This window comes from Raphanus sativus, chromosome 4 (assembly GCF_000801105.2).
Source record: "Raphanus sativus cultivar WK10039 chromosome 4, ASM80110v3, whole genome shotgun sequence".
Lineage (NCBI taxonomy): Eukaryota > Viridiplantae > Streptophyta > Magnoliopsida > Brassicales > Brassicaceae > Raphanus > Raphanus sativus.
The window spans coordinates 36996085-37013147 of NC_079514.1; the positions used below are offsets into that span (position 1 = coordinate 36996085).

A 17063-nucleotide genomic window follows, 5' to 3' on the forward strand; every position below is an offset into this window, starting at 1 on the left:
TTCTCTACTGGTTGTGGATTATTATATATATAAAAAAACATAATAAACTGCATTCAAATCACACAAAGCAACACTCCGCTGCTATTAACCAAATCTGACATTAACCTCTCAAAAAACATTGGTGTATTGTTTTTGTATCAAAAAGAATCAAAATTTACATGAGATATTGTAAAAAGAATGAAGCTAATTATAACATCAACAAAGAAATGAAATGAATTGAATTGAATCCTAAGTTTTGTGGGAACTCTGTTTTGAAAAAAAAAAATCAATCGTGAATGTTGCAACGTTGCAAGTATGGGTGATGGTAAGGTACATGTATGTTCCAGTACCGCTTGTATTTGTCTATCCTGATGTCCAGCCACGGCTTCATGATCCCGTCGTAGTGTATAACCGCTGCTTCTTCTATCTCTCCTGCTTTAACTCCTGATTCGTGACCTAATCCAACCACATTCCATCTCTTCTCCAATGGTATCATTTGGCCATAGAACGTCAACCAACCTAGTGGCAAGCTCCCTGCTTTCCACAGATGTCTTTCTACTCCCTGCACCCAAAAAACAAGTCACGCACGAAGTTCTATCGACGGACATAAACATCAATTTTCATTATGACACAACACACGTCGACAAGTTTGAAGGGAATGCATGTTATACCTGGTTGAAGTAGTTCAGGTACACAGATGTCAAACCCTGTCTCCTCCATTCTTTGAGATCAAACAGATTCATCCCAAACGCCCAAGTGCAAGCCTTAGGGTCGAATTTCTGGGCAACCCATGCATCTGAGAAGTTAATGAGTGTTTCCATCGCAATATATGAAGGTTCACCTTCGTGACAAGTCTCTACAGCTCCAACAACTTTCCCATTCATATCGAGGCTCCACAGTCTACTTAGATCTCTCTGAACTACTACATCATGGTCAAATAATACGACCTTGTCCAGACCTGGGAATATATTCGGGAGATAGAAGCGTGCATGGCTGAGCGCTGAAATGACTCGCGGGTCACTTGAGTTTTGCTTCATCAGCAATTGAGCATGGTCTAAAGGAAGGACATTTATATCATCAATGTTTAGGATTTGGATTGTTGCTCTGCTAACTGGGTTTAAAATAAACCACATCGAGATTGCTGGGTAATTGAGTGAATCCGTCACCACATGGAATACTATCTTTCCCGGGTCCTGCAAGCAGCAACATAGAACGTTAGTATATGTGTGGCCCCAGCAGAAACTTGGAAATATTCTCTTACGTGCTGCATAGACCAAACCACAAGTTTTTGATCAGTAACATTAATAAGTGGCCCAAGTAATGACACAAGATAGTGTAAGATGCTTAACAATGATAACTGAGTAACAATATGGGTTATTAGTTTTGGAACATGAAAAAAGAGAGCATGACAAGGTGTTTGAACATTAATCTGAAAGGACGAAGTTGTTTATTTAACAAAGAGCACACACTATGTAACTTCCTTTTCCTAGGTCCGTTGCCGAACAAAATCCTATGGTACTAACCACGGTAGAAGCCCAAAGCATTTGTCTAGATATCAAATTCACAAGTATAATGAAAATAAAGCAGAAAACCTTTTGAAAGAATGAGAAAAAAAGTGAAGAATCTACCTTTGACGAAGAGATTGTAGAGTTAACAACAACCGCACAGGCCAAAACATTGTCAGAGAAGACAACGTAATGGTAGAGATCAGGATTGTTATAACTTTGTTGAAAAGGCTTTGTTCTTTCATGATCCAGGGTAAAGTATTCTGTTGTCAAACGCATTGAGAGGCAGTGAAGCCCTTTTGGGGTAGTCCTTGCTGCAAGGTGCATTAAATGTGCTGATTGCTTCTTCTGCGCCCGAGCTTGTTCTTCAGATTTGTAAGTCATGGCATGGAGTTTTGTCGCAATGGCAGGGCAGTTGTGAAAGACCCGACTGACCTTGTATAGTGCAAGTTCCATGGCTTTCAATCTTTGAGGGGAGCTGAAAGAAACAAAACATTTTTGCATGACTCTTCTAAATCAGCATAAATTTTTCAGCATAAATTTTTCAGTGAACGTTTTGGCCAAAGCTATGAAACAGGAATCCTTTAAATCAATTACTTGTGCTTACCTCTTTGACAAATGCTTATCTTTGGTGGCATCACCGACAGCCCGTTCCAGCTCTTTTGTTCGAACTCTCAACTCCTTCACAATTTGGGAGTTATTCCCAGGCAGGGCCAAATTCAGATAGGCTTTAGATTGGATGATTTTGTCTCTGATCTCCTTTATCCTCTCATCTGTTTCCCTTCCAAGCTGAACCCTTGAACTCTTTTCACTCTTAGCCATAGGGCGCTGGAACTTGGTTTTGTGACTAGGTTGAATATCTTTTGCTGAAAATTTCTCCTGTGACAAAGTAAAAAAAAAACGAAATACATAACCAAAGCAGATGATCTGACTATCTTGATGCAAATTCTAATTTGTCTTTCCTATTCACAAGTGATGGGAAGGCCCATGGAAGAAAAAGTGCCATGTCATTTGATTTTAAAGATTATCATTGTGAACTGCTTCAAGACAATCACTCTACTCAAGTACTGAATTGAAATACGCACCGCTGTATCAGAGCTTCCAGTGGTTTGCTGTGAAACTACTGCTTGCACCTCCTTGGTTTTGTTACTGTTTCCTGAAACCCGCGGTAATCTCCAGATAAGAAAGCTTTCACAGTAATGGCAAACAAAAACAACACAAGATTTGGAAATATATGTACCCCCGCTAATTTCTGAGAGAACAGGTGTTTTGTCTCGCTCACTAGACTGCGAGCCATCATGACTTTCATTAGACGCACTAGACCTAACCAGAGGATTCAACTCATCATCCTTGAGAATTCGTTTAGGCTCCTTGAAGCCTTCTCCATCCTGAGTTACAAAGCGATAACAAGTCAACAAAAACGAATGCTCCAACAAAGGTCTAAGAATACGATGGGAAGCGAGCATAACCTGTTCAAAGGCGGTAAGTCTAAGATCATCATTCGTCTTATATCTCTGCATAAGCAAAATCACGGCACAGTCAAACATAGATCCTGGAGAGGAACTCAAAAGAGAAGAAAACAAGGATCTAAGCTTACAATGTCAGGCACTTCTTCAATGAATTCTCCTCTATCTGCCAGAAAACAAAAAATCAAAACAACTTTTTCAGAAGCGTAATCCAAAAGCTGAGATCACATCAAGCCTGTAGCGAGCGATCTCAGAGATTCAATGAAGGCCATGGGAGCAACAGTTCTACACATGAATGATACTATCTCCAAATCAATCAAAGCATGTAGCGATTCCAGAGATTCGATTCAATGAACGCAATCAAGCAACAGTTCTTCTACACATTGTTACTATTCCCAGATCAATCAATCAATCAATCTAACATCTTCGCGAGAAGAAACTAAAGGCGGGAATCAAGAAGAAAGCTCACCGACGGAAGTGATGCTCTTGATCCGATTCGAAAGGAAGACAATCGGAGCGACGACGGATAACAAAAGCAGAGAGAGGATCAAAATCCTCCGCCAGCGACGGATTTGATTCATCAATGTGCGAAACTTCTCTTCATATATTATCTCCTCGTTATCGTTCTCTACTACGAAGAAGAAGAAGAAGAGCGCATCACACACAGATCTCGGAGATTCCTTGCTTGATTAACAAGCAATCGATACCACGACGAAAAAGAATAGGGTTTCAAGATCCTTTAAGTGCGATGCGAGAGTCTAAAATTTTTTATCACGCTTTCATCTTCTTGTGATTCGAAGCTTCCTCGTGCATGTCTTCTGCTCTTCTTCTCTTTTCTTTTTTTTTTGCTTGCTTAATTAAGAAAAATAAATAATTATTAATTTGTATTTATTTATTATCTGTTAGGGAAATGGATTAATGAAGAAAGCGATGGAGATCGGGTGCGGCGCGGTGTACATGTGGAAGCATGTGACAATAACGCCGTTGATGGAGGCGCAAATTTACTACGAATTGTCTTCTTCTGATTGGTTATTAGGGAAGTTCTCCCAAACAGCCACTAATTTATGGACACGTTGACTGAGTCTATGGCCCACAGGATATTCAATGGTGGAAGTTCACTGCTTGTACTATGGAAGGGAACCATTTGACTGAAGATGCCGAAGTTTACTCAGAATGAATGAAGAGGACTGAAATTAAGCAAAAGGGAAAATCAAAAAAATAAAAACATTTTTAACTAAAATATCTTAGAGTAAAAGTAAAATAAGAGTCGAAATGATCTAAGCATTTTTAAATGTTTGTAACAAGAAGTGTTCAGTCCATTGATTATGAATTATAGAATATCTAAATGACTTACGTATAAATTTTTGAATTCGATATAATCTCAATATAAACTTTCTTTTCATAATCATTATTTATAGCAAGCTTTTGAGCAAGCAAAATTTTTCTATACTTGATCTTCAGATTAATTTTTTTGTTTTGATAATTCGGAAGTGTCTGGCGGCCGTTGATCTCCAGATTTACAACAATGAACATATATTTTATAGTTATTGCTAATATATAGTAATAATTTTGCATGAATTTTATAATGATTGCATCCAATCATCGAGAGCCAAATACTCTGTCAACTCGTTTGTATCCTCTATAATTTATTTATTAAAAAAAAAGAGAGTCGTTAACCAGATGATCACTTTTTTCCAGTGACAATTGAAGTTTACCTTTTCTATTGTAAATTTGTAAACGGTAAACAAAATCAAAAGTAAAAAAAATCGCAGAGAGTGGAGAAAAAGAAGAGTAAAAAAAAAAATGACGCTGCTTGACTTTGTAAACCCTCGACACATTTCTCCGGCATTCTGTTCACACACACCAAAAATAAAAGAAAAACGAAACTAGAAATATTTTTATTTTTAAAAGTGAAAAATGAACAAAACATGAGGAAACGTCTATTTACTCTCAATAGAGGGATGGTTTCTCATCTCCACAAAGACCGACCCTTAAGCAGCTCATTAACCCTTTCTTCTTCTTCTTCTTCTTCTTCGATTTGAGATCGTCTCCTCTCCTCTCCTAATCTCTCACCATTAACAATCCCTCGATTTATCTTCCTATATATCACCAAGCACCTAGTTTCTCCGTCTTCTTCATCACCTCTTTTTCTTCCGATTGCGATTTTTTATTTCTTTCGCCTTTTCTGGACCCGTTCCCGTCAAATTCAGAGTAAAGATTCCATATGATTCGGATTTGAAGAAGACCCAAAGGTGGATATATATTTTTCTTCTGGGTCGTCGTCGTCGTCGTTGTCGTCGTGTGTTTTGTTTCGGTCTACATGCAGTATTGGGGATAGTACGTGACATTAATGGAAGGAGAGATGATGATGATGGGGAAGGTGAAGAGGGAGAAGGTGGTGGCATGCATGACTTGTTCTCTCTGCCACAACCTCCTCCGTGACGCCACCACTATTTCCGAGTGCCTTCACACCTGTTTGTTACTTCTTCCCTTTTCACGTTTGATTTTGCAATTGCTGGCTTTCTCGTGTATATCGTTGCTTTTGGTTGAGTTTCTGTGTGTTTATTTCCATCTGGGTTGCTCTTAATTGCAATCGGTTTGATAAAATTTTAGATGAATAGTTTGTTTGTGAAAGTTTGAAGAAACAAGTTTCTGAAAATTGTAATTTCGATTTCTTCTTTCTTAAGTCTTTACAAATGGTTCATTACATCTTTATATAGCAAAATGGTGAAAGCCCTAGTTATCTATTGACGTGTCTTCATCTTCATTCTTCCATAGATCCAAGGGCTTGAAATGAGTTGTACAAACCAGGACCACTCTGATTTGTACTTCCAGTCGCTATCTGCTTTCCTCTCCATTTCTCATTGCCAGCTCTGTTTTTGTCTTCAGTCAAACTAACCGTTGCAGAGCTGGATTGAGTTTGAATCTCATTGGTCTTGGGTTGGGCCTGAAGTATCTTTGTGGGCTCTGCAATCTTCTGAACCGAAACTACATCGTTTTGATTAGTTCCGTTGATACTCCCCCTCAAACTATGCGCAGGCGGAAGAGCTACGCCTAGTTTGAATCTCAGACTCTGAAACGCAGCTGTCGGAAGCGATTTAGTGAATATGTCAGCCAGTTGGAGACGAGCTGGTATGTGTCGAACCACCAGAGAACCCAAGGCCACTCTCTCTCTAACATAATGATAATCCGTCTCGAAGTGTTTTGTTCTTCTGTGAAACGCTGGATTCGCGGTCAGATAGATTGATGAGAGATTGTCACCAAACAATTGTGGAGTAACAGGCAGAGAGATCCCCAGTTCCTTCAGTAGCATACTCAACCAAGCCATCTCAGACGCAGTTTCAGAGAGTGATCTATACTCTGCTTCTGTCGAGCTTTTAGACACTGTGGGTTGCTTCTTGGAGGACCACGAGATCAGGTTTTGCCCGAGAAAGGTACAGAATCCTCCTGTTGATCTTCTTGTGGATGGACAGCCGGCCCAATCACTGTCGCTATACGCCCGCAGAGTACAATCAGTGTCGTGAAGCAGAGAGAGACCCATGGACACAGTACCTTTCACGTAGCGCAGAATGCGCTTGAGATTTGTGAAATCAGAGACTGAAGGAGCGTGCATCTTCTGACATATGTAATTGACCGCGAACTGGATGTCTGGTCTTGTCAATGTGAGGTACTGTAGTTTTCCGGCAAGGCTTCGGAAGTAATGAGGGTTGGAAAACAGGATGTCCTGTTCTGGAACATTGTTCAACTGTAACGGCAATGGCGTATTGACTGGTGCGCAGTTCTCCATTCCCGCGACAGTAAGAAGATCAATGGCATATTGTTCTTGAGTCAGAAACAGTCCCTCGGCATGACTAATTGCTTGAATCCCAAGAAAATAATGCAGCTTTCCCAAATCTTTCATCATGAACTTCGAGTTGAGCTCTTTGAGGAGTCTCTTGAGAGTGTCTGAGTTGTTGCCTGTAATGGCCATGTCGTCTACATAAAGAAGAAGCATGATGATGTTCCCATCTTTTGAGTAGATGAACAACGAAGGATCCTTGACACTGCAAACAAAGCCAAATTCAATGAGAAAGTCACTAAATTTGTTGAACCAAGCCCGTGGGGACTGCTTCAAACCATAGAGGGATTTATGTAACAAGCACACATGATCCGGCTTTGTTTTGTCGATGAAACCAGCTGGTTGTCTCATGTAGACAGTCTCTGTCAAATCTCCGTGTAAGAACGCGTTCTTAACGTCCATCTGTTTCACCTCCCACTTCATTATTGTAGCGAGATGAAGTACCGTTCTGACGGTAGCAGTTCGAACAACGGGACTGTATGTTTCAAGATAGTCGATCCCTTCTTCTTGGTTATTGCCTTGTACCACAAGTCTAGCTCTTGGAGTCTCAACCGTTCCATCTGCATTCAACTTGTTCTTGTAAATCCATCGGTTCCCAAGAACGTGCATTTCTGGAGTTCGTGGAACAAGAGACCACGTGTTTGTCTGTTTGCACGTTGATATCTCATCACCCATGGCGTTATTCCATCTTGGATCTTTCAAAGCTGCAGCCACTGTCGTGGGAACCGGGTTGGCAGTTCTATGTGTCAGCAGAGCGTATTTGGGATTCGGTTTTCTGATGCCGGCTTTAGCTCTGGTGATCATAGAGTGCTGAGACGTTGATGCAGGAACATTGCGTTGAGGAGACAATGATGTCTTACCAGTGCTGCACCTTACTGAGTCTGATCTCTGAACACTTGAAGCATCAGAAACGGTGGGCATATGTGAAGCGCTCACAAGCGGTGGGAGATCTGCATCTGTAAACATGCTAGAACTTGCGGTCATTGGCATTGTCTTTAGTTTGACGTTCGATGAAACAACAGGAACTGAGGCTACTGATCCACTTCCTTGAGCATGTGTAGGTGGGATGAAGCTTTGTTGCCAAGCTGCCAAAGAAGGGGTTGTAGCTGGAGGGTGGTGATCTTTGTATATTGTCTCAAAGGGAAAGCTCATCTCATCAAAAATCACGTGTCTAGATATGTAAACTCGTCCTGTTGGAGGGTAGAGGCATCGGTACCCTTTGTACTTATCATTGTATCCAAGGAAGACACAGTGAAGTGACCTCGGATCAAACTTAGTTGTGGCATAATCTCTCAGTGTTGGAAAGCACGAGCAACCGAATGACCTGAGAGCAGAGTAGTCTGGAGCTTTTCCATTCAGCACTTCAAACGGGCTTCTCCTGTCGTTCAACACCGAAGATGGAAGCAGATTTATCAAGAAGTTTGCTGTATAAAACGCTTCCACCCAATATCTTTGTGGCGTTTTGCTCTGAAACATCATCGTCAAGCTCAGTTCAGTGAGATGTCTATGTTTTCGTTCGGCCAATCCGTTTTGTTGCGGTGTGTAAGGGCATGAGATCAGTTGTTGAATCCCACACTCTTTTAAGTGATTCACAAACACATTGCTTATGAACTCACCACCTCCGTCGCATTGGAACACACTTATCTTTGTAGACAACTGATTTTCAACCATCTTCTGAAACATGACAAATGTGTTGAAGAAATCTGACTTGGCTTTCAAAGGATATAACCAAGAAAATCGAGAAAAGTTGTCCACAAATATAACATAGAAGCGGAATCCTTGATTAGAAGTAACAGGAGATGGACCCCAGAGATCACAATGGACTCTCTCTAAAGGTCTTGACGCAACAAAACTAGACGCAACAAACGGTAAACGACTACTCTTCCCTAGATGACAAGACTCGCACATCTTCAGGGTTCTTTTATTCACTGCAATAGACTTGACTTGACTCAGGTACTTCAGAACTTGTTCATGTGGATGGCCCAGTCTCCGGTGCCACACTTCATCACTGGTGGAGATCTGACGCGTGGAGTAGAAAGCTTGCTGCTTCGGAGACTTGAGGATGTACAGACCGTCACGGGTGCTTCCTTGTCTCAGGACCCTTTTGGTTTGCTTGTCCTTAACAAACACTCGATTATCATCAAATTCAAAAGAGCAAGGATAATCATGTGTAAGTTTTGAAACAGAAAGCAGTGATTTGGTTATTCCAGGACAGACCAACACGTCTCTGAGAGGAAGAGATGTACCTGAGGTAGAGGCGATGTCTGCAGAACCGACATGTGTGATAGGCAGGAAGCTCCCGTCTCCAACCATCACTGCGTCATTTCCTCGGTAAGGTTGTGAGTTTGCCAAGTGAGCCGATGAGTTAGTGATGTGAGATGTAGCAGCAGAATCTGCGAACCACTCTGCTCCCCCATGATCTGTAACGTCTGTTATGCGCATTGCAGCCATTGCCATGGGGAGTTCATCTTCTTGAAAGCTGTTGTCGAATCTGTGCCAGCATCGCAACGCTGAGTGTCCGTACAAACCACAAATCTGACAGGAGGGTCTTTCTTCAGATGAAACAGAGGACGCAGAGGAGCCAGAGGTTGAGCGAGGAGATGAAAGTTGCTGATGGAATCCTCTTCCTCTTGTAGAGTAGCTCCCTCTGCCTCTGCCTCTTCCATATCTTCTATTTGGTTGTCCTCGTCCTCTAGAGTTGTAGTAGTTTGTCTGAAAGTTGGTCTTGTCTGCTGCAAAGGCTAGGTGAGGAGAAACGTCCGAGGGAACGTTGTAACGTTGGATACGAGCGTCATAGCTGTGTAAGCGTGGGATGAGATCGTCCAGAGAGGGATCTGGCATCAGATCTACAGCTCCTTCGATACTCGTTATCAGAGGCTCATACTCCTTTCCAAGCCCTTGAAGAGCTGCAAAAATCTTCATGCGTTCAGGTACAGGACTTCCTATGGACGTCAACTGGTCACAGGTAAGCTTGATGTCAGTAAGGTATTCTGTCATGGACTTTTGCTTCTTTGAGACAGTCTGAAGTTTTCTCTGAAGTTCAAACAGCCGAGACGAGGTGGGTCTGTTGTAATGTTTTCCCACCGTAGTCCAGATCTCGTGTGAGGTGTTACAAGAGACCACCAAGCTCTGTATCTCCTCTGAGAAAGAACCCAAAAGCCATGACTTCACTACCTGATCTGTTTGGAACCAAGTGTGAAAGTCTGGATTTGTAACAGGAGTAGTGATGCCGTTGATGCCTGGAACTGGCAGAGTTGGAGGCGGCTGTTGGAGCTCTCCAGTGACGAACCCTAGGAGTCGTTGTCCGTTTAGGAACGCCTCGAACTGATTCTTCCACAAAAGGTAGTTCCTTTCGTAAAGTTTTACAGTTACCGAGTTCACTATCTTGAGTGAAGGAGGAGTGTAAAGTTCTATAGCTTCCATAGCTCTGATACCATGAAAGTTTGAAGAAACAAGTTTCTGAAAATTGTAATTTCGATTTCTTCTTTCTTAAGTCTTTACAAATGGTTCATTACATCTTTATATAGCAAAATGGTGAAAGCCCTAGTTATCTATTGACGTGTCTTCATCTTCATTCTTCCATAGATCCAAGGGCTTGAAATGAGTTGTACAAACCAGGACCACTCTGATTTGTACTTCCAGTCGCTATATGCTTTCCTCTCCATTTCTCATTGCCAGCTCTGTTTTTGTCTTCAGTCAAACTAACCGTTGCAGAGCTGGATTGAGTTTGAATCTCATTGGTCTTGGGTTGGGCCTGAAGTATCTTTGTGGGCTCTGCAATCTTCTGAACCGAAACTACATCGTTTTGATTAGTTCCGTTGATAGTTTGTTGACCAAAAAGCCGTAGACTTTGCTTAGTTTTAGCCTGCAAGAATTGGATTTATCAGTTTTTATTCGTCAACGATGGTATTGTTGTGGGTCTGTCGAATTTGGGTTTTGGCTTAATCATGTCGTTATTACCTGTCCTTCATGTTGTTTAGTTAGGTATCTGCTGCTTTGTCTATATCCGACATGTAAGTTTTGTGTCTGAAAGTTTCAAGTAACAAGGAAATATTAATACTAATATCTCTTTTTATCACCCAATCACCTTTCAGGACACTATACCATTAAGAGGATTTTAGATACTATATTTCTGTCTGAGCGTTAATTTTGTGTTGTTTTACTTCGTATTACTTGAGAGTTAGTATGTATTCAAAATGGGATAAGATAAGTCATCAGATCATTTTTTTAATGCAGTTTGTAGAAAATGCATATACGAGAAAATCACAGAGGATGAGATAGAGTGCTGTCCGGTATGCGATATTGACCTCGGGGGTACCCCTCTGGATAAACTAAGGTGAAGTTTCTCCTCTGTTTACTCATGAAGCTTGATTTTAGCACTGATTCCTTTTATTCATTAGCTTTTGTTTGACATGTAACTATTTTTGGTTAGAACCAGAACTGATTCACTTTTGTACTCTTATCTGTCTCTAAATAGACTACTAGTTATTAGTATTATACTAGTACGAACCATTGTTGGTGGTTAAATTATGCATTCGCTAATTAAAAGGAACGAACCACTCTTAATTCGTATATATTTCAGGCCCGACCACATTTTACAAGACCTGAGAGCTAAAATATTTCCTCTAAAACGGAAAAGAGACAAGGACACATTATTACCTGCAAGGAGGAAAGAGAGGTCTATCTCGTCTTTGGTGGTAAACACACCTAGGGTGGTTTCAGCACAAACTGGTAAAAGAACAACAAAGTCTCTCATGAGAAAAGATGTAAGGGGTAGTGCTTCATTCACTAAGAGAAGTGTGAAGAAGGAAGAAGAATCTGGAGATTGTCATCATACAGAGAGCGCTAGCTCCCCTGAAACACTTAAAAATTTCACTCAGAAGAAAAGGCAATTAAAGAAGGTGATTTACTCTCTCTCTCTCTCTAGTTTCTGAATTTTTAGCTTTAAATTGATATTTATTCTGTTTTTGCAGTCGTCAAATGCAGAGTCTAATCAGTCCCTATCTAATCGAAGAAACAAGGATGCTGCTGAGCCTTGGGATTCCTTACATCTTATAAATTTTCTTGTGGATGTGGCAAACGGCACAAAGCCTTCTTCTAGTTCTCAAGCGTTGGACCCAAACTCTGAGCATGGAAATGATGTTCAGGGGAACAAAACCAAAACGAAGGATCATAAACGAAAGTGTAAACTCGAGGAAGAGATCAGCACTAATGGTGATCCTACGACAACAGAGACTGCTTCAGTTAAAAGAACACGTAGGACTCGTCGTAAAAGGTCATCATCCACTTTTGGTGATCCAAGAACTCCACCACTACTACCAGATGCAGAATGTCTGAAACAGGAGAGGAGAAATGGTCCGGTTTGGTTCTCACTTGTTGCTTCGAATAATCAGTGAGATTCTCTCGCTCTGTATCTGAGTTTTTTTTTTTTTTTTATCTTTTAATTTCTGTAACTTGGTATCTTGACAAGGCTTCATGGTTTCAGGGAAGGAGAAACATCACTGCCTCAGATTCCAGCAAACTACTTGAGAATAAGGTTAAGTTTTCTTCTTATTCCAAGTAGTCTTCATACCTAGTTCTGGATTGAGAGAGAGTCTAACTTTCTAGTTTGGAAGAGTTATATTGAACAAGAGTTGATCTGCTGTCTCATCATTATATGATAGGGATGGAAATATTCCAGTTTCTTTTATCCAAAAGTATCTCATGAGGAAGCTTGATCTCAAGAGTGAAACTGAGGTAAGCAAGGAACCTTTTTTCTCTGTAGTTGCTACTTTACTGTTTCTAGCTTATATATCCACTAGGCCGTACTATTAATAGATCAGAGTCAATTCTTACATTAATAGAGTGGTTATAAGGTCCATAACTGTTAGTGTATTATCTTGAAACTTTTATGAATCACGAGCCACCAATATAAAAGCTAATGGGTCTCACCGGTTTGTAAAGCTAAAACTCGACAACGACCTTTACATTTTGATTTAACCAAGATCCTTTATTTAACGTTTGAACTAAAATGAATTCGCCGTTTTTGTTCACTGTTTATTAAATGTTACAACAGGTAGAGATAAGATGTATGGGAGAGCCGGTGATCCCAACGTTGCAGCTTCACAGCTTAGTGGAGCTATGGTTGCAAACAATAACTTCTAAACATGAAAGAGTCACTGCATCGATAGGTTCCTCTGCAAAGGAGTTTGTAATGGTGCTAGTTTATGCTCGAAAGCTCCCTGAATGCAACAACTGAAGAAGAACTGCTTTAAGACTCTTATCTTCAATGAATCATTTCTAGACCGAGAGGATTAGGAAGTGAAGTGCGGGAACAGTCGAATGTGTTGTGTAGTTTAGTAATTAAGTTTTATATGATTTTGTTCTTTATAAATTTAAAATGAATGATTGGTGAGACAGACTTTGTTTGTCTAAGAATATTCAAAATAGTTTTACAAAGGAGATTGTGACCTTTTTGGACGTTTGAATGTATTGATTAGATAGGAGGATAATGTTTCTTGTCATTTCTATGAATATTTGTTTCAATTATTGTGAACCGAATACAATTTTATTGAAGTCAACCCAAAGAAAACTGTTCAAACGAGTTTGCCAATTCAGGTTTCAAACTTTATATTTATTTTTTGTATTAACATGAAAACTGGACCTTCAAGATTAGCTTTGGATGCTAAAAATGCTATGGATAATAAGGGGAAAAGCTTTGAATACGGAATTGCTTATTTTACCTAAGCAAAAGGAACCGTGGAAAAGTTTTATTACAAAATATTTTTTGTCTTCGTGTAAGCTTAACTTTTTGCTAAACACTTCATTAGATTCTTACTAAAAATTTGTATAAGAGAAAGACACGTTGTGGTAAAACAAGTAACCGTTAGAACAAAAAAAGGTTTTTACTCGTAACTTCTATTTTTGCTTTTCTGGTACTACTTACAAAAAGTAAACTAAAAAACTTGGAACTAAACGATCTTTACCCTTAAATTTAAATTAGTATAAAACGATGACATTAATATCTTCTATACTTCTTACGATGCTGCTAAATTTTTTTCTCCTTAACAATACTAAATTTGAAATAATAATAATATAAATTTATATGAGGAGCCTGATTAAAACAGAGAAGACTAATAATTGCTTCATTGCGATTTAATTTCAAACTTCATAGTTATATATTTTATAACATAAAAATTGGAACTTCAAAACTAGCATCTTTTTTTTTTTGACTGAATTCAAAACTAGCTTTGGATGCTGAAAATAATTACCTAGCAAAAGGAACCGTTGAAATGTTTATTACTAAAGATATTTTTGTCTTCATGCAAGCTTAACTTTATGCTAAACACATCATCTGATTCTTACTTACTAAAGAATCCGTAGAAGAGAAAAAGACACGTTGTGGTAAAACAAGTAACCGTTAGAAAGAAAAAAGCTTTTCCTTCTACTTTTGTTTTTTGGTTTTACTTTTACTTACAAAAAGTAAACTTTGAATTAAACGTTACTATTAGTCTTCATTTAACTTCGTATATAACGATGAGGCAGATAAGCCACAGCTGTTATTATGAAAGCTGCTAAAATTTTCCTTAATGAAAACTAAATTTAATTAAACAAATAAGTACATGTCAGGGAGTTTGATTATTACAGAGAAGACTAATTGCTTCTTTACGATATGTTTTAATTAATTAAAATCCGAATCTTACCTAAATTAAGGTCTTCGAATGGGACCCACCTCTGTAATAAGACGCCGGTTTCGTTCCTTCTCCGTTCTCTCTTTGCTTTTTTTACAAAATAAAGTTTCTTTTCTTTTTCCACTTTAAAAATGATTTCTTGAAACAGTCGGAGGGGGATGCCTTGAGTTATTGCAGAAGCACTAGAGAGAGAGAGAGTGTGTGTGTGTGTGTCAAGAAAAGTCTTCTCTTTCACACACCTTTCGTTTTCTCGAACCTCTTTAAAGAGAGATGGTGGTGGAATCTTGGGTTTGACAACTCATTACCAGCCCCCCCTCTCTCTCTCTTTTGAAGCTCTTCCAAGCATCAAACAAGGTCCTCATCACAACTCTCTCTATCTATCTCAATTCCTTCTCCTTTTGGTGTATCAAGTTTGATTTTTTTTTCCTTTGATTTTGTAGTTAAAGAAGCAATCTTTTCGTTTTCAAGCTTAAGAAAGGCAACTTCTTCTTCTTTTTTTTCGGAGAATGGGTTTGTGTAAAAACGGAAACTTTGCTATCTGGGTCTTTCCCATTTCGGTTTCTAAGATAGATTAGTGTTTTTATTCTCTGTTCTTCACTCTTTGGGAGAAAATTAGGGTTCTTTCTTTAGTTTTAAGAACATGGAAGAGATAGAAGGAACCAACAGAGCAGCTGTTGAGAGTTGTCATAGAGTTCTTAACCTCTTATCTAGACCACCACACCAACAAGATCAAGTGAGTTTAGTGTCTGAAACTAGAGAAGCTGTGTCTAGGTTCAAGAGAGTTGGGAGTCTGTTAAGCAAAAGCGTGGGTCATGCCAGGTTTAGAAGAGCCAATAATAAGAAACCTCTGACCCATTTGTCTCAACAAACCATCTTCCTTGATCCTTGTCGTCTCCAAAGAACTCAACTTCCTGAGTCATCATCTCAGAAGCTCCGGTCTGGTTTCCATGATTTGAGCTTGAGGCCAGCTGATTCTCTCACTTTAGGGACCCGGTCTTTCAGTTTAAAACCCCCTCCTCTCCTTCAGCTTAACCACCAGGCAATGCCTTCTTCAACAACTATGTTCCCAGAACATCAACAACAGCAGTTGCATGAACGGTTGCAGGCTCACCACCTACATCAGCAGCAGCAGCAGCAACAAAGACATCATCAAGCTGAGATTATGCTAAGGAAGTGCAACGGTGGAGGGATAAGTTTGAGCTTCGACAACTCTAGCTGCACACCAACCATGTCGTCCACTAGGTCCTTTGTTTCATCGCTTAGCATAGATGGTAGCGTGGCTAATGCAGAAGGGAGAAACTCCTTTCAGTTGATAGGGGATCAGAGTTTACCACATTCCAAGAGAAAATGCCTCTTGAAAGGAGACGAGCATGGAAGCCGATGTCACTGCTCTAAGAAGAGGTCAGCTGCATGTTTCTTTTTGTAAGTTATTTAAGAGCTTCTCTTACTAAAAAAAAGCCTTGTTGGAAAATGGACAGGAAACATAGGGTTAGGAGATCGATCAGAGTGCCTGCTATAAGTAACAAGGTTGCAGATATCCCTCCTGATGATTATTCGTGGCGAAAATATGGTCAGAAACCCATCAAGGGCTCTCCTTATCCCAGGTATATACTCCAACTCATACTGGCTAGAAAAAGGGAGATATGATGTGTTGTTAAGTATGAATCTTTTTGTTTTGTGTTGGAAAATTGGCAGGGGATATTACAAGTGCAGTAGCATGAGAGGTTGTCCAGCGAGGAAGCATGTAGAGAGATGTGTGGAGGATCCAGCGATGCTTATTGTTACTTATGAAGCAGAGCATAACCATCCTAAACTGCCATCTCAAGCCGTAACAACATAACTTTCATTTATCATCATCATGTGTTCTCTCTCTCTCTCACTTTGAATCTCCTCCAATATTGTGTGATGAAATGATGGGCTTTTAGTTTGGGGGGTATGGATTTGCTTGTGACTTGTGAGAGAGTTTACTGCAGTTGTTGGGTTTGGTTTTTAAGGGGTAAACGTAGGATTTGTCAAAGACCTTTTGTTCTTATTTCTATATAAGTGTACTGCTCTCAATGCTTCGCAAGTTTGCTTAATCTCTGCTTTCATTTGAGGAATAGCCTTACAAAATACCAAAAATTCATAGGTAAAAAGCTTTTTTTTTTTTTGTGAATACTAAAAGTGGAAAACACAAAACAGACCAAACCAAAATCGAAGTAAACGAAACCAAATTTAATCAAATCAATTAGTTAATGTTTTAACTTTAAAACCATGTTTTCTAGTACAAAAATATTCATGATCCTTGTTTTTTATATGTGTTTTCTGAGATTCAACAGAAATGAAACCAACATGAACTGAGCCAACTCCACCATAAACATAACCAAACACAAACCAAATTAAATTTGGTTCCGTTGAATTCGGTAAGAGTTAACTAAAACCGGATAACTCAAATTGTACCAATATGTCTCACCTTTGATGATACTATTTTGTGATTAAAGATCCAAATAAGAAATCCTAGATAATACGAAATATATCGTTTAATTGAAAAAAGTTACAAAAAAAGATAAAATTTGCATGATGCAAAAATACTGTTAAACGTGGTTCTTATTTAACGGTTTAGAGT

At 39.4% G+C, this 17063-nt stretch overlaps 3 protein-coding genes across 4 annotated transcripts; 2 read left to right on the forward strand and 1 right to left on the reverse strand.

Annotated features, from left to right (window-relative positions):
• Nucleotides 1–58: 58 nt before the first annotated feature.
• LOC108848649 (probable galacturonosyltransferase 5) lies at nt 59–3816 on the reverse strand. Its single transcript, XM_018622069.2, has 9 exons — nt 3420–3816; nt 3082–3116; nt 2954–2998; nt 2725–2872; nt 2570–2640; nt 2092–2363; nt 1608–1962; nt 651–1172; nt 59–541 (listed from the first exon to the last, which is right to left on the reverse strand). Exons 1-9 carry the CDS (start codon nt 3529–3531, stop codon nt 266–268), a joined length of 1836 nt encoding a protein of 611 aa, XP_018477571.1. The 5' UTR covers nt 3532–3816; the 3' UTR covers nt 59–265.
• Nucleotides 3817–4611: 795 nt separating this feature from the next.
• On the forward strand, nt 4612–13316 carry LOC108853435 (E3 ubiquitin protein ligase DRIP2). Its single transcript, XM_018626847.2, has 7 exons — nt 4612–5424; nt 11025–11124; nt 11371–11689; nt 11762–12180; nt 12274–12324; nt 12452–12524; nt 12844–13316. Exons 1-7 carry the CDS (start codon nt 5301–5303, stop codon nt 13024–13026), a joined length of 1269 nt encoding a protein of 422 aa, XP_018482349.1. The 5' UTR covers nt 4612–5300; the 3' UTR covers nt 13027–13316.
• Nucleotides 13317–14593: 1277 nt separating this feature from the next.
• Nucleotides 14594–16536, forward strand: LOC108853437 (probable WRKY transcription factor 21). Of its 2 annotated transcripts, XM_018626848.2 has the most exons (4): nt 14594–14812; nt 14899–15859; nt 15937–16062; nt 16154–16536. In XM_018626848.2, exons 2-4 carry the CDS (start codon nt 15099–15101, stop codon nt 16296–16298), a joined length of 1032 nt encoding a protein of 343 aa, XP_018482350.1. In that variant the 5' UTR covers nt 14594–14812; nt 14899–15098; the 3' UTR covers nt 16299–16536. The 2 variants fall into 2 exon arrangements, with proteins under 2 accessions (XP_018482350.1, XP_056864498.1); XM_057008518.1 differs by having other exon boundaries at nt 14594–15859.
• The last annotated feature ends 527 nt before the right edge of the window (nt 16537–17063 follow it).

Excerpts from the sequence above, each read along its gene's own strand:
- LOC108848649 (XM_018622069.2), bottom strand. The coding sequence starts at position 3,531 with ATGAATCAAATCCGTCGCTGGCGGAGGATTTTGATCCTCTCTCTGCTT. Across the intron at positions 2,999-3,081 it reads TTGAAGAAGTGCCTGACATT|AGATATAAGACGAATGATGA; the intron begins GTAAGCTTAGAT and ends TTGCTTATGCAG. Across the intron at positions 2,641-2,724 it reads TCTCTCAGAAATTAGCGGGG|GAAACAGTAACAAAACCAAG; the intron begins GTACATATATTT and ends CGCGGGTTTCAG.
- LOC108853435 (XM_018626847.2), top strand. The coding sequence starts at position 5,301 with ATGGAAGGAGAGATGATGATGATGGGGAAGGTGAAGAGGGAGAAGGTG. Across the intron at positions 5,425-11,024 it reads TTCCGAGTGCCTTCACACCT|TTTGTAGAAAATGCATATAC; the intron begins GTTTGTTACTTC and ends TTTTTAATGCAG. Across the intron at positions 11,690-11,761 it reads AGAAAAGGCAATTAAAGAAG|TCGTCAAATGCAGAGTCTAA; the intron begins GTGATTTACTCT and ends CTGTTTTTGCAG.
- LOC108853437 (XM_057008518.1), top strand. The coding sequence starts at position 15,099 with ATGGAAGAGATAGAAGGAACCAACAGAGCAGCTGTTGAGAGTTGTCAT. Across the intron at positions 15,860-15,936 it reads TGTCACTGCTCTAAGAAGAG|GAAACATAGGGTTAGGAGAT; the intron begins GTCAGCTGCATG and ends GAAAATGGACAG. Across the intron at positions 16,063-16,153 it reads AAGGGCTCTCCTTATCCCAG|GGGATATTACAAGTGCAGTA; the intron begins GTATATACTCCA and ends GAAAATTGGCAG.